The 14,720-nt window shown below is 39.8% G+C and overlaps 1 protein-coding gene across 1 annotated transcript in view; it reads left to right on the forward strand.

Moving 5' to 3' along the window:
* PHF21A (PHD finger protein 21A) overlaps positions 1 to 14,720 on the forward strand; it is a 137,704-nt gene that overhangs the window by 86,166 nt on the left and 36,818 nt on the right. The window contains exon 6 of the mRNA XM_083371049.1: positions 12,689 to 12,871. Coding sequence (XP_083227175.1) covers positions 12,689 to 12,871 — 183 coding nt within the window. The remainder of the gene's footprint in view (positions 1 to 12,688; positions 12,872 to 14,720) is intronic.

The following is a 14,720-nucleotide window of genomic DNA, read 5'->3' on the forward strand; positions in this document are numbered from 1 at the left end:
AGATATTATCAATAAGGTATTGTTTTTCTGTCAAAATGAAGCAAATATCTGGTTGATAGTTGTCTTTTTAATTACAAGTTTAAAAAGTTATTCTTGGATTGTGGCTATTGGTAATCTGTGGCTAATGACATTGGGTCCTTCAGGCAATCACAGAAACAGCAAAACAGCTTTGCAAGGTCCCAGCACCTCTCCCATTTTGCTGCACGTGGCTGTAGTCTGCTAAACTTGGGAGATGATTTTTTTTATTGCAGCTGCTCAAGGTAAAAAGCTGCAAAAAAAATCTCCTTGTTTTTTTTGCTTCTGTGTGTCTACTCTTCATCCTGGAGTCAAGATAAGTTAAAATGGATAGAGATTGGAGGGCAGAGGTGTGGAGTTTAGTTCTGACTTCTAATTTGGGAGGAGGGGGAAAGATCAAGAAGAATGACCCTCCCAGCTTTTTAATTTTAATTGAAGAAATGTGACATTCTGAGCGAGGGAGGGGGTTAGGGAAGCTCATCCCGGAGCCGCCACTTTCAGGTGCTGGCTTCCCAAAGCCTAGCTCAGGGGTAGGCAACCTTGGCTCTTTTATGACTCATGGACTTCAACTCCCAGAATTCCTGAGCCAGCATAGTTGAAGTCCATGAGTCATAAAAGAGCCAAGGTTGCCTACCCGTGGCCTAGCTTGAGCCAAGAGAGGTTTGCAATCCTCCAACAGCCTGCTAATTAGAGCAGAAAGCTCCAAAAGTACCCACCATTTTCTATAAGGAAGTGTCCAAGTGCTGAAAATGGTGGCTACTTCTAGGAGGAATGGGAAGCAGGCCCAAGCACTACAGTTTGTGTTGGGTCAGGATAGGGGAAAGAGAGTTGGGGAGTGCTATGGCATCCCTGTAGTTGGTAAGGACAAATGACCTCAGGGAGGCTGCAGCCATCATAAATTTGAAACAGGGTCGTAACTTTGAACATTCATTAAGTGGCCTATCATTTCTCGAGGACTACCTGTACTTGGCATGTCTTTGATGCTATATAATTGAACTCCTCCACCATCTTTTAGTAATAATATACAGATAGTCCTTCATTATTTGGCAATCATTCAGAGTTAGGAGGGTGTTTAAAAAAAGAGCTTTACTACCAATCCTCACATTTATGACAATCAAAGTGTCCTACAATCATGTGATCACCATTCACATGTGTCACAGCTGACCTCCAGCAGAAGTAGTGGAGAACGCAGGAGCAAAATTGCATACCACAGTCCTTGTGATATCTCATTTAATGACCACATTTAATGACCACATATTGAATGCCATTAAACATGAGAGATCCGTCATCTGGCACTACATTGTCAGTTATTATATATTAGAAATCCATGTGTTTTCTTGGTAAAAAATATACAGTAGTAGTTTAGCCTTTTCCCATGTGGCACGAATTGATGCCATTGCCTTTAAAGCTATCATCTGCTTCCTGCATCTTCCTTTAATGCTACTGCCCAATATAGGTACCTGCTTCCTTCAGCTAGGCAGCTAGGATGTGCCTTGGGTGACCCACTGGGGGAAAAAAAACTCTTGGCCTATAATCCTGACTCCTTTGCTCATCCCTCCCAGGAACACCCTCTGCCCACTGATGCAGTGAGGAGTAAAGCAGGACTTGCTGAGGATCTAGCCATACTTGGTTTAAAGAGCTTGGAAAGCTTATTTATATTTCCTGTGTTCTAAATGGGACATACATTCATTCAGAGAATACTGTCTTTCTGTTTTTAAAAAGATTGATTGTGAAATTACTTTGCTCCAATTTTATTTATCTAGAGTATTACCAAAGGGGTGCTGGTGATTACAAATAAAATAAATATAATTTACAAGAAACCTCAGTATTATAGGTACATTAGCACCAAGAAAAGATAGCATTTAGAATAGTTTTCCATCCAGGATTATTTTATTATTCTGGATGTGAACTGTTCTCTGTTGTGTCATCTTATCCAGGGCTTTTCAACCAGTGGTACGGGTACCACCTGTGGTACATTGGCACCTGGCAGGTGGTACGCAACCATCCTAGAAAAGTGGTAGCGGGGGAGGGGAATGAGCTGAACCGGTGGCAGCACCGCACATGCCTGAGCGAGAGATGGCTGGAACTGCAGGGCTGTCAGGGCTCAGCGGAAGCACCAGGATCAGCGCCAGGCTCCAGCTGGAGCTTGGCGCTGATCCTGGTGCTTCTGAGCCCAGAAGAAGTGCCAATCAGCTGGAATGTTGCAGCATCTCCAGGGTCTTGTGATTTACATTCAGATGCTTGGCAACTGATTCATATTTATGATGTTTACAGTGTCCCAGGGTCATGTGAAGTGACCAAAACCTGCTGCAACCACCCAGCAGACGGGTGGAATGAAAACCAAACACCAAACCACACCACCCCCACTGACAATCCTCAACAGAAATGCTCACAACTATGAAAACCTTGGATAGGAGGAAGAGCGCCGCCAGGTGGGCAGGCAGGTGTCTTGCTCGGCTGTGGCTTGGGGGGCACTTTTTTCCGTGCCATTGTAACTTCAAACAGTCACTTAGGGAACTGTTTTAAGTCGAGGACTACCTTTTTCATCACTTTTTTCCTTTTTTTGTCATCAAGTTTTTGACACTCTGCTAGGCAACTGGTGGTACACAGATGTTGCCATATCCTAAAAATGGTACAATGGGTGAAAAGGTTAAAAAGCCCTGATCTTATCATTTGTTGCTTTTCTTCTATAAATGGTACTGATTGTGCTGAATGGCCTTTTTGGGAGGGTTCTGCAATGAAAATGGATCATGATTGTTATTTCAATATGCCAAGTATACTTTTATTTTTTATTTTTGTTTATATGTATTGAGGTTTTACAGAAAGGTAGGTAGGAGAAGATTCCCTTAAATCTTTCCTAAACTGACTGCATATGCTATTAAATTATAGAATTGTGGTCAGCCTATGTTTAAATGTTCAGTATTGAAGTGAATTTTTGTTATATTTCCCATTCTTGCAAACTCCGTACAGCCTTATCAGAAATGGGCAGTTGGTGCTGTTGTTATGAAAGCACAAGGGGATTCTCATGTAGAAGGTTAATGGAGTGTAATTATAAAGAAAAATGGACTGTACACACATTCTATCTCACTACACCTGCTATGAGAGTATCAAGCACTTGATCTTTTTAAAGCCCTAGTGCAGAAGTTCCGCAGTCTATAATTGTCACAGTCAAACTGTCAAACAATTGTTCTGTGAACTATTCATGGACTTGGTAGGAAAGTTTGCATTCTGCTATGTAGCATTTATTTTTACAATAGTACGTGAAGTAAAGTTCTTATATTTGTTATTACATATTATATTACTTTTAAAACATTTTTTTACAAATTTTATTGATTTTCTAATACATTCACATATTTGAAAAGCAATGTGGTGGCTGGGTAGTAGTAATTCAATTTCATACAGTTATCATTAGTACAGATTTCAAATTGCTACCATAAACATTTCCTCTCTTTTTCCCTTCATATATACTGTCTATTTGTAGATTTAAAGACAAGTTTTATCCTATCAATCACATAGAAAATAACTTGCTTACATATATCCATAGTTTTTAGTTTACACATATTCTAATTGTTTTAACATACCATCTTTTAGACAATCAATAACCTAATAGATTTTTCAATTATAATTTCCACTAACATTTAGATTTAATGTTTGATATTTATCATTCCCAAGATTTTTAGTATACTCCCAATTCATCTATCACCATTCCTCACAAAATCTAATATTCAAAATACACATCCCGTTTACTTAACTTTTCACCCTCTATGTCAACAAATTAAGGATACAATATGATATCCTTCCTTCTTGCTAATTTTCAGTTGTTTTTTAAGTAGTATTCAAAATTCCTTTTTATTTCAATATTTAATACTTTCCCTCTTCCTCTTTATATCTGCTATCTCTTAAACTGATAAGTTTCGTTTTTAACATTCCATATAGACCTATTTATTACTTTCAACGATGTTTTTAGCTTGTCTACATTATTCACCTTTACATGACCTTTATGCACAAATCAATATTCAAATTAGCTATTAGTATTTATACTGCTAAATTTTAATGACCAATTTTTTTTACATTCTGTTTCCATTCTTCTTGAGTCTTATTCTAGCTTTTTTCCTTTGCCAAATCATCTTCCATGTCCTTGTTTTTGGGTCATCGAACCAATCTCCTTGTAATATCATGTATATTAATTGATATTGGCAAAACCATCCGGTCACCTTTTTTTTTTAGAGGACTTGAAGGTATAGTGGGTTGTCTCTTTATTTTTCCAAATTGACATGGTTGTTCTGAATTGTCTTCTCATCCAACTGTTCTTTTTCTAGATCCTCTAGTTCCTTCTGAGTTGTATAAGAAACCAGGTTGTCTATGTCTTTTCTGGATTTTCAAATATCAATATTTGTTGAATAGTAGATTCTTCTGTCATCTAATTTGAATTTTTCATTTTTTCTATTGTATTTTGTATAGATGATTCTTTATTTGTGGTCAAAGTTTGTGCTTTCATATCTGGGCTGTCTTCTTGTTCCTTCACATAGCCTCTTAGTATTTCATTGGTTGTGGTAAGAATTTAGATTAATGTTTTCAACATAGTGAGAGTTGTTGATCTTCATCCATAAATAAATTTTGTTCCTGGTCTTCTTCCATATTGGTATTTTAATCTAAAGGCTTTACACTTAGAAAATCCAAAAGAGAGAATTTTTTTTCTAGGTAGGGAACACAAAGCCTTTCACAGCTGCAGATGAGCCATAATGGCCGATCCTTTCATCTGCCGGTTTGGAGGGATCGCCAGGTCTAACGGGAGAGTTGCGGCTCTCCCGCGATCCAGCAAGCGCCCCTCCTTGCTGGTCGCCTCTTTCGGACGACTTTTGGCCCTTTTCAGGGCCCCCCAGCAATGCGAAACTGGACGGGGGAGAGAGAGCAAGTCTCCCAGCCGTCCATAGCAGCTGCGTGGCAAACCGGAAGCCCAAGACATTTTCTTTATACGATCAATGTTGGCATTCAGAGACATTTTGCTCCATCAGATGTTAAATGAAATCAGTACTTCCTCTTCAAAACTGTTATTACAACAGTTCTAACTGAGAAGAAAGCCATTCATTCTTCCAAGACATGGTGTCCTTGACCCTGTAGATTAGGCATTAGTGGAAACAGTAAAGTGGCAACAGTGTCACTTTAAAGTGAAGGTTCCTCTCCCCCGACCCAATGAATATCACTAAACAGAATGTAATGTTTAATCATAAGACTAGCAGCCTTTGAGAATCAAAGCAATTTTCAAATTAGTATTCCACTATAGATTATTTATTCTCTTTGTTTTTCTATAAAGGATAGATGAGTGCTACCTACTTTAACTAAACACTATAATTTAGGAATGGTTTATTTATTAGAGTTATTTATTCAGTCTTGTTTAGTGCTGTAGGCCTACCTGCAAAATGGCTCTGTTGAATAAAAGCGGGCAGAATAGCATAAAAAAAATAATAATATGTTAAGTTCTTCAAAATAAAATATATAAATGAAAACAGTCATTAAGTGCCTAATACTGTGGGATGAGCAGTTCTGTAAACATATGAATAAATTCAGGATAGCTCTTCTATATTCCTTAGCTATTGTGCCCAATTACTAATTTCCTTAGGGTATAATTATTATTCTTTGATCATTATAAATCGTGGCTGTGTCACCTGACTGAAATATATTTTCCGTACCCAGAGCCAAACCATAATTACACAAAGGTTCTAGATTTAAGAGAGGTCTGAATGACCCTAAATGGAGTGGAATAAGTAGATGGCAGGATGTTATAGATAGATGTTGTGGTGATGCTTCAGCTGGGAACAAAAATGATTGATAGTGGAAATGCTGACCAAAACAGAAAATGATGTGATTTATAATATGTCAAAGACATATTGGAGGAAATGAATCCTCAATAGTTGGGTAAATTAAAAAATGAACTGGTGCTCCTGGCAAAATATTAGATACATATTTACAAAGAGTGTAGTTCTCCTTTATTTATTTTGATTTGTATGACTGTTTTTTTCATTACAACAAATATATAAACAGCAACTTGGATAAAACTAGAAACAGATCAGATCAGATCAGATCACATAGATAAGATCTCCCGTGGAGGTTATTAGCAGCATCAGGTTTCTGGGTTGAGAAGCTAAGAAGTAGACTAGCTTGGTCACTCAACAGTGAGACACTGGTGAAGCGGGCATAGCACTGCCTGTATTTTCTGCACTGCATGAGAAAAGTACATCTTTCTTCCCCTGTCCTTAGCACTTTCTACAGAGGGGACGATCAAGAGTTCTAAGATGGCGGCACCTGGATTGGCTGCGGCTGCATTGGCTCTCGAAGGTGAAAAGTTTTGGAAGGGATATAGGCCACATGATCAGGAAGGTTTTAATGTGTTTGAGCAACGTGATGGAACTAAGGTAACATACGACATATGACTGACAATCTTTGCTGGCATGGCGAGTTTCTAGCTGTTTCGGAACCGTTGGTAAGACCGTTAAAAGTTGTTGGCGCTGTTTGAAATTGTTCTGCCAGCAGCAAGATCTGACTGCTGGCCCAGCAACAGATTCTATTGCATATAAGGGCTGTTTCCGAAGGAGGCCAAGGAGGAGAGGTCCCGGGGCTTATGGAGCAAAGGAACTGGATGAGGCTGTCGGCAGGTTCCAGGGCCGAAAAGGAGCGAGGCCCCTTTAAGGAAAAGGTGGAAAAGACAGGATCAGAAAAAGGAAAGGAGGCAAGGTTGTCATGCAGGAATATAAGCTAATTTGATGGCTGATCCACCTGGAGCTCCATTTCCACCTGTCCTGTTTGCCATTGTTCACTCCCTAGAGACTAAAATGGAAGATCTGTAACTTGAGCTGGCCATGAATAAGGAGTGTATGTTGGAGGTGGTGGCCCTTTGAGAGTTGTATGTAACAAAATTTCATTTTGATGTATGCCGATTGGTGTACAGTCAAAGTGACAATAAAGTTGTTGTTGTTATTATCCTGTCATATTGCATTACTCTCTGGTTTGGAAGCATTACTGCTTCAGACAGAAAGGCGGTGCAAATAGTGGTGAGGATGCTAGAAAAGATTATTGGCAGTTCACTTCATTCCAGGACATAGGATATAAGCAATGCTTGAGCAAGGTCCACAGGATTGTCTGGGATGCTACACATCCTCTTCATGACCTGTTTTCCTTGTTACCTTCTGGGAGGAGGCTTCGTGGTATCTGAAGCAGAACATCCAGATTCAGTCAGTTTTGTTCCATATAGCATCAACCTTGTGAACTCTCAACTTTCCACTGTTCAAAATGGAGAGTGATTAATGTGTGTGTGTGTGTGTGTGTGTGTGTGTGTGTGTGTGTGTGTGTGTGTGTGTGACGTATGTGTATGGGTAGATATATACTTTCTTTTGAGAGCAGGCAGGCAACAGAATTTCATTTTTAATGTGGGCCACTGTGTTCATAGTAAAAAATGACAACAAAAGTTACCTTACCCGTACCATCTTATTTTAATCAGAACCCGAGATTGTAAATACATCCTCCCCAAAAGGCAAAATAGGATGTACGTTAGCATTAGAAACATGTAACAGATTCAGTCAAATGCTTAGGTAAATAGAATTACTTTATTAAGAGTAATGATGCCAAAAAGATTGGATGGAATATCCAAGTTTCTTTCTATATAGTTATAGGAATTAAGTTTGACTTGAAGAATTTTTTTACTGAAATATTAAAGCAGTTTGTGCATTTCTGCTCGTACTAACAAAGCTTTGAATTTATGAATCTCATTTTTGACCTGTGTTGCAGCCTGTTTCATAGGACATTTGTACCAGCTGAACAATATGCTTGCATTGAATTATTTGTTTTTATTTTAGATTTTTCTATCCTACTCCAGCCGTAACAGCTTATATTGAATATAAAACCAATTAAAACATCTAGTGTACAAACCTTACATCAAAAGAGTAGCAATAACATTTGCCAAACAATTAAAATAAAAGTTAAAGGTGGCATAATAAAATCAGGGGAAGGCTCTCAGGTCTGCCTTTGCTAACTTCTGTATATTAACAAGGAGGGAGCCAATCTTATCTCTGCCAGGAAAGTTGTTCCACAGTGTTAACCCTGCCACTGAAGCACAATGCCTTCTGGTTTCAGTTCCTCAGACCTCCAAATTATGTGGGATTAATAAATTTTCAATTTGGTCTGATTTGTTGGGCCAGTCCTAATTGGAGTAGACAATCCTGCAGATACCTAGTTGGACTGTATAGTGCTGCAGACAATTATTTTATAGTATTCCCGTGGTGCTTTTTTCTGGCATTAATTATATGGCTGAAATAGGAAATGAATGTAAGCAGTATCACTTTTAAAAATACGGTTTCAGAAATTCAAATAATTATAAGAACTTTTAGTTTCCTTGAATAAAAAGTTCAGATAGTTAAAATTTCTACTGACCATCAATAAGGTGTGTGTGTGTGTGTGTATCTAAATAGCAATAACACTTAGACTTATATACCACTTCATAATGCTTTACAGTAAGTGGTTTACAGAGTTGCCCCCAACAATCTGGGTCCTCATTTTACCAATCTCAGAAGGATGGAAGGGAGAATTAACCTTCAGCTGGTCAGGATCGAACTTGTGGCAGTGGGCAGAGATAGCCTACAATACTGGATTCTTACCACTGCACCACCATGCTCATTATACGTATATACATATACAGTATTTCTTGGATTATAGACTTGTTGCCTGATTACATTAATTTTATGAACTAATTAAAATAAACTCAAACGGCGCTTGGGCCCCCACCTGCCTCCTTTGCTCACAGCTCGGTCGATGCCCTAGTGGAAGCCTGGGAAAGGGCAGCCACAGAGGCACTCGACCAAGTTGTACCCATGCGGCCCTTGACCCGACGCAGATCCCAACGGGCCCCATGGTTCTCCATGGAGCTCCGCGAGATGAAGCGTTGGAGACGGGGCCTAGAGAGCTGTTGGAGATCCAGCTGATCTGAATCCGACTGGTTACGACTAAGGTCGTTTACGAGAACTTATCTCGCAGCGTTGAGGGTGGCTAGGTCTAACCACTTTGCCACCCTCATCGCGTCCGCAAATAATCGCCCGGCCACCCTGTTTAGGGTAACTCGCTCTCTCCTTAATCAGGAGGTAAGGGAGGAACCCTTGCAGGGTCGAGCCGAGGAGTTTAGTCGATTTCTGTCGGACAAAATCGCTCGGATCCGGACCGGTTTGGACTCCGACTGGGCAGAGTCTGACGAAGAGGATACGGGCAGCCTTGTCGATTTAATCTGGGAAGAGTTCGATCCTGTGACTCCTGAAGAAGTGGACAGGATCATGGGGAAGCTGAGCTCCACCACGTGTTTGTTGGACCCGTGCTCCTCCTGGCTGACTTACGCGGCCCGGGATGGGACACGAGGCTGGCTCCAGGCAGTGATTACTGCCTCTTTGAGTCAGGGTAGTTTTCCCGCCGCCTTGAAGGAGGCGGTGGTGAGGCCCCTCCTCAAGAAGCCTGCCTTGGACCCAGCAATTTTAAACAACTATCGTCCGGTCTCCAACCTTCGCTTTTTGGCGAAGGTTGTTGAGAGCGTGGTGGCGCAGCAGCTCCCTTTGTTCTTGGATGAAGCTATCTAGACCCGTACCAATCGGGTTTCAGGCCCGGGTACAGCACGGAGACGGCATTGGTCGCGCTGGTGAATGATCTCTAGCGGGCTCGGGACAGAGGTTGCTCCTCTGTCCTAGTCCTTTTAGACCTCTCAGCGGCTTTTGATACCATCGACCATGGTATCCTGCTGCGACGTCTCAGAGGGTTAGGAGTGGGAGGCACAGTTCTCCAGTGGTTCTCCTCTTACCTTCTGGGACGCTCGCAGTCGGTGTTAGCAGGGGGGCAGAGATCGACCTTGAGACCTCTCATTTGTGGAGTTCCTCAGGGATCGGTTCTCTCGCCTCTCCTGTTCAACATCTATATGAAGCCGCCGGGTGAGATCATTCGTGGTTTTGGAGTTGGGTATCACCAATATGCTGATGATACCCAGCTTTTTATTTCGACCCCAAACCACCCCAGTGATGCCCTCGACGTGATGTCCCGCTGCCTGGAGGCGGTCCGGGTCTGGATGGGGAGGAACAGGCTTCGACTCAACCCTGACAAGACTGAGTGGCTGTTCGTGCCGGCATCCCGGGAAATTCCGATTATTCCATCTTTGGCTATGGGGGATGAGCTATTACCCCCCGTAGATAGGGCTCGCAACTTGGGGGTCCTTCTAGATTCACAGCTCTCTTTGGAAGAGCATATTGGAGCTGTGACTAGGGGGGCCTTTGCCCAGGTTCGCCTGGTGCGCCAGTTGCGGCCCTATCTAGACTGCCTTGCGTACAGTCACTCATGCGCTCGTGACCTCTCGTCTAGACTATTGTAATGCTCTCTACATGGGGCTGCCCTTGAGGTCCACCCGGAGACTTCAACTGGTGCAGAATGCAGCCGCGTGAGTTGTCTTGGGGGTTTCCCAATATTCCCATGTTACATCTTTGCTCCGCGAGCTGCATTGGCTACCGGTTGCTCTCCGGGTGAGGTTCAAGGTGTTAGTGATGACTTACAAAGCCCTTCATGGCATGGGTCCGGATTACCTACGGCAACACCTGCGGCCGGCGTCAACTTTCCTCCGTCCAGTGCGCTCCCACAGAGAGGGCCTCCTCAGGGTGCCGCCGATCAAAGAATGCCGATTGGTGGCCCCCAGGGGGAGAGCGTTCTCTGTGGGCGCGCCAGACCTTTGGAACCGCTTGCCGGTTGAGCTCCGGATGGCCCCCGACCTTCGCTCCTTCCGGCGCGATCTCAAAACCTTCTTTTTCGAACAAGCTGGCCTGGTCTGACGGGATGGGGTTGGGTTTTTATAAATAGTTTTAATTTTAATATGTATTAATTATTATGGGCATAATGGTTTAATGGCTTTTTAATTTTTGTATTCTATTTTTTATTATGTATTGACCTGTTCACCGCCCTGAGTCCTTCGGGAGAAGGGCGGTATACAAATTAAATTATTAAATTAAATTAAATTAAATTATTAAACTTTTGCCTTTGTATATCTGGTCTTTCATAAATGGATGGGAGTAGAAAGTGTATTTTGCCGAAGTTTTTTTATCTTCCACAGAAGACAAAAAGAGCAATGCAGACCAACTTCTTTTTTCTCACATATTGTATGTAAAGCCTTCTTTAAAAAATTACAGAAATTACAGAAAATTACAGAAATTTCATTCCTATTTTTATCCACAAGTTTCTTGAGGAAGAAGACCAGAAAGAATTGTAAAATTGAAACAGCATACTTGACTTTTGTTCTTCCTAATTTCTCTTCTGATTGATTTATTATTTTTATTGCAACCTAGCTTGGGCCTAGCATCTCTTGAATACTGTTCTCTAGCCAGATAAAATAGCATATATTCTACTGTGAATAATTACAGTAATAGTTTGGCAGGTATAATTGGCTTCCGTTCTGTTATTTTTCCTTATGGTGTTCTGCTTCCTGCAAATGATCCTTCTGTTCCTTCCCATACTTGCTGACACATCATTTTGTACTTCTGAAAGAAACAGTAAATAATACATCAGTATTTGAATGCCTAAATAAAGAATATGGAACCTCATTGTCCTGATCTCTGGGCAAATACATTTAGAACTTGATTCGATAAAAATAAATGACAGGCTCTAAAAATTACCACATATCTATTGGCTTATAAGAATTACTGTAAGATATAGTAATTAAACAAAGTATTACCATCTGATAAAAATAATGTTTTTGTGAAATGAATTATAGAACTATAATTTCTTTCAGAATCCCACAAATGACCTACATAGGCATGTATGGTGAAGGGGCTAACAAAAACAATCAGGTGGAATTTTAATGATATATATTTTTATATTCTTCAGGCTTAAAAAGGACAGAAATAATTGAACACCAGAAAATTTGATGCAGTTTAAAACATGCACTAATTCTATGAATGTGGAAAAGGCTTGGTGGAATAAAGATCAGGAACATCATGAATAGTTTGGATTACAGGATTGAAGGTCACCCAAATTGGGGAAGAACATTCTGTTGTATTAGCAATAGATAAAGCTCCCATATGCAGGAATTAGATATTATAATAACCCAGGACTGTTGTTGCTTATAACACTTTACTGATTTGTTATAAAAGTTTGTGAAAGATTTGAATGATGAGTGCCCTCATTTTGCCGCACACTTTTGTCTGAGCTGTGAAAGAGCAATAGTTCCTGGGGGAGGGGTGTCTTCATTTAATTGCCCACAACTTCTGATTTTAGTGATATGTTATCCTTGCTTAAATTTGCTGTTTTGACAGTGTTAGCAGTTGGCAAAAAAATAATTTGCTTTCCTTATTTTATTTTTATTTAGTATGAAATTTATTTAATCAAATATTGTATAGCTTATAGTGAGTTTAACAAACAGCAACAAAAATAAACAATGGTAATACAATCAGAAATAAATACACATACACATATGTAATAGTAATTAAAATGAACTAGAACTTAAAACTCATTATTAATAACAAAATTCATATTTTGTTAATACAAAACTGACTTTTTAATATAGAACCTTAAAACAAAGTTCACCTTTTTGAAAAAAAAAATCTTGCAATGTATTTTACTGTAATGAAAAAAGAATATGATACTATTTTTATTTGTATTCTCTTGCTAGAAAAGAGTAGTTGAACAACTCCGAAAAAATTTAATGGTAAAGCAGGAACAGACGGATAGTAAGTTTCAAATACAGCCATTGGCACAGACAGAAAATAAAATACAAACATCACAGCCTCTACAGCAGCAGCAGCAGCCACAGCAGCAGACCACTGCACCCTCTCCAAACCTGCTTGGATCACAGGTAAAGTGTTTGAATAAGTTACTGTAATTTTGAAAAGTTATTTCTTAGGCTGAAGTTCATCACTGTATAAAGAAAAGTACATAAAATTAATGTTAGTCTAGTAACAACTAGCAAACATTTAATAGAAAATCTGAATAGGAGTGAGTGAATGTTTATAGGGTGGGGTAATGCTTTCAGAAATCTTTAAGTAAAAACAAAGGTACTCATCTTCTGTTTTTGCCATTTTCCTCTCTACACTTGATTAATGCTTATCTTGTTTCTGTTTGGTCTTATTATAGATGACATCCAAGGATTTTGAATTATTTAGAGACCTTTGATCAGTTCATGTTATTTATTTCAGTGAATGGCAATTAAAATACAGAAATAATGTATAATTTCTGTAAACAGTTATATAAGCAGAATAATATTATGATATCAACTTATAATCAGCCATAAATTTTCTAATAAATCTAAAATATATAAACTAAAGCAGTTACCCATTCAATCTTACAACTGCTGTTGCAAAACATAACCTCTGCATGAAAAAACTCCTTGTAGCTATTGGTCAGGAGAAACTCTAATGTTTATAGGTTAAATCGGGTCCCCAAACCCCGGTCCGTGGACCGGTACTGGGCCACAACATGCCAGCAATCGGTCTGCACAAACAAGTAAAGTCCCATTTGCAGGATGCAGGCAGCACACAAAACCACACCTCCTCCAGTCCGCAGAAAAATCTCTCTGCATGTAACCGGTCCCTAGTGCCCAAAAGGTTGGGGACCTTGGGTTAAATGATGTTAAGGTGTTAGTGATGACTTACAAAGCCCTTCATGGCATGGGTCCGGATTACCTACGGCAACACCTGCGGCCGGCGTCAACTTCCCTCCGTCCAGTGCGCTCCCACAGAGAGGGCCTCCTCAGGGTGCCACCGATCAAAGAATGCCGATTGGTGACCCCCAGGGGGAGAGCGTTCTCTGTGGCCGCGCCAGACCTTTGGAACAGCTTACCGGTTGAGCTCCGGATGGCCCCCGACCTTCGCTCCTTCCGGCGCGATCTCAAAACTTTCTTTTTCGAACAAGCTGGCCTGGTCTGATGGGATGGGGTTGGGTTTTATAAATAGTTTTAATTGTAATATGTATTAATTTTAAGGGCATAATGTTTAATGGCTTTTTAATTTTTGTATAATATTTTTATTGTGTATTGCCCTGTTCACCGCCCTGAGTCCTTCGGGAGAAGGGCGGTATAGAAATCAAATTATTAAATTAAATTAAATTAAATTAATTACCATATATAAATGGCGGAGAAACATTTTCTCCAAAAGTTACTATAAATAACATAGTGGAAAGCAGCTTCTTCTGTCTTGCCCAATAAAAGATATTGTGTCTAAATAGTGGTGATAATGTAATAATTCTGACCTTTAAGTTCATTTTTAATAAAATGATGACACATTTCATACTATCTAGCTTCTCAAATTTATGATTACATTTTCTCATTGCATGCTCTGACACTGATTTTAGGTAGGCAATAAAGACAAGTGTTTTCTTCTCTTGAAATTCAGTTTTGGACTAATATCTAACATTTATTACAATAAGACTAGGACAAATTTTACGAATGAATTCTAGTCAATTTGGTGAAGGTTTGTGAACTAGATAAAGTAGATTAAGATTTTTTATAAAGGAACATCTTTGGCAATTTATTGTGTGGTAAAGGTTGAGAAGAATATGTCATCAAGAAGTATATGCATTATTTCAAGTATATATACTGTAGCTTGAGACCAAAGAACTTGGAAAAAATTGTACATTATAGCTATGAGTTAATATTCTCTGTTCTTACCAAAATAACATAAGAATTTAGAATACTGAAGACAATGCTT

The sequence above is a fragment of the Vipera ursinii genome (assembly GCF_947247035.1).
Source record: "Vipera ursinii genome assembly, chromosome: 1".
NCBI lineage: Eukaryota > Metazoa > Chordata > Lepidosauria > Squamata > Viperidae > Vipera > Vipera ursinii.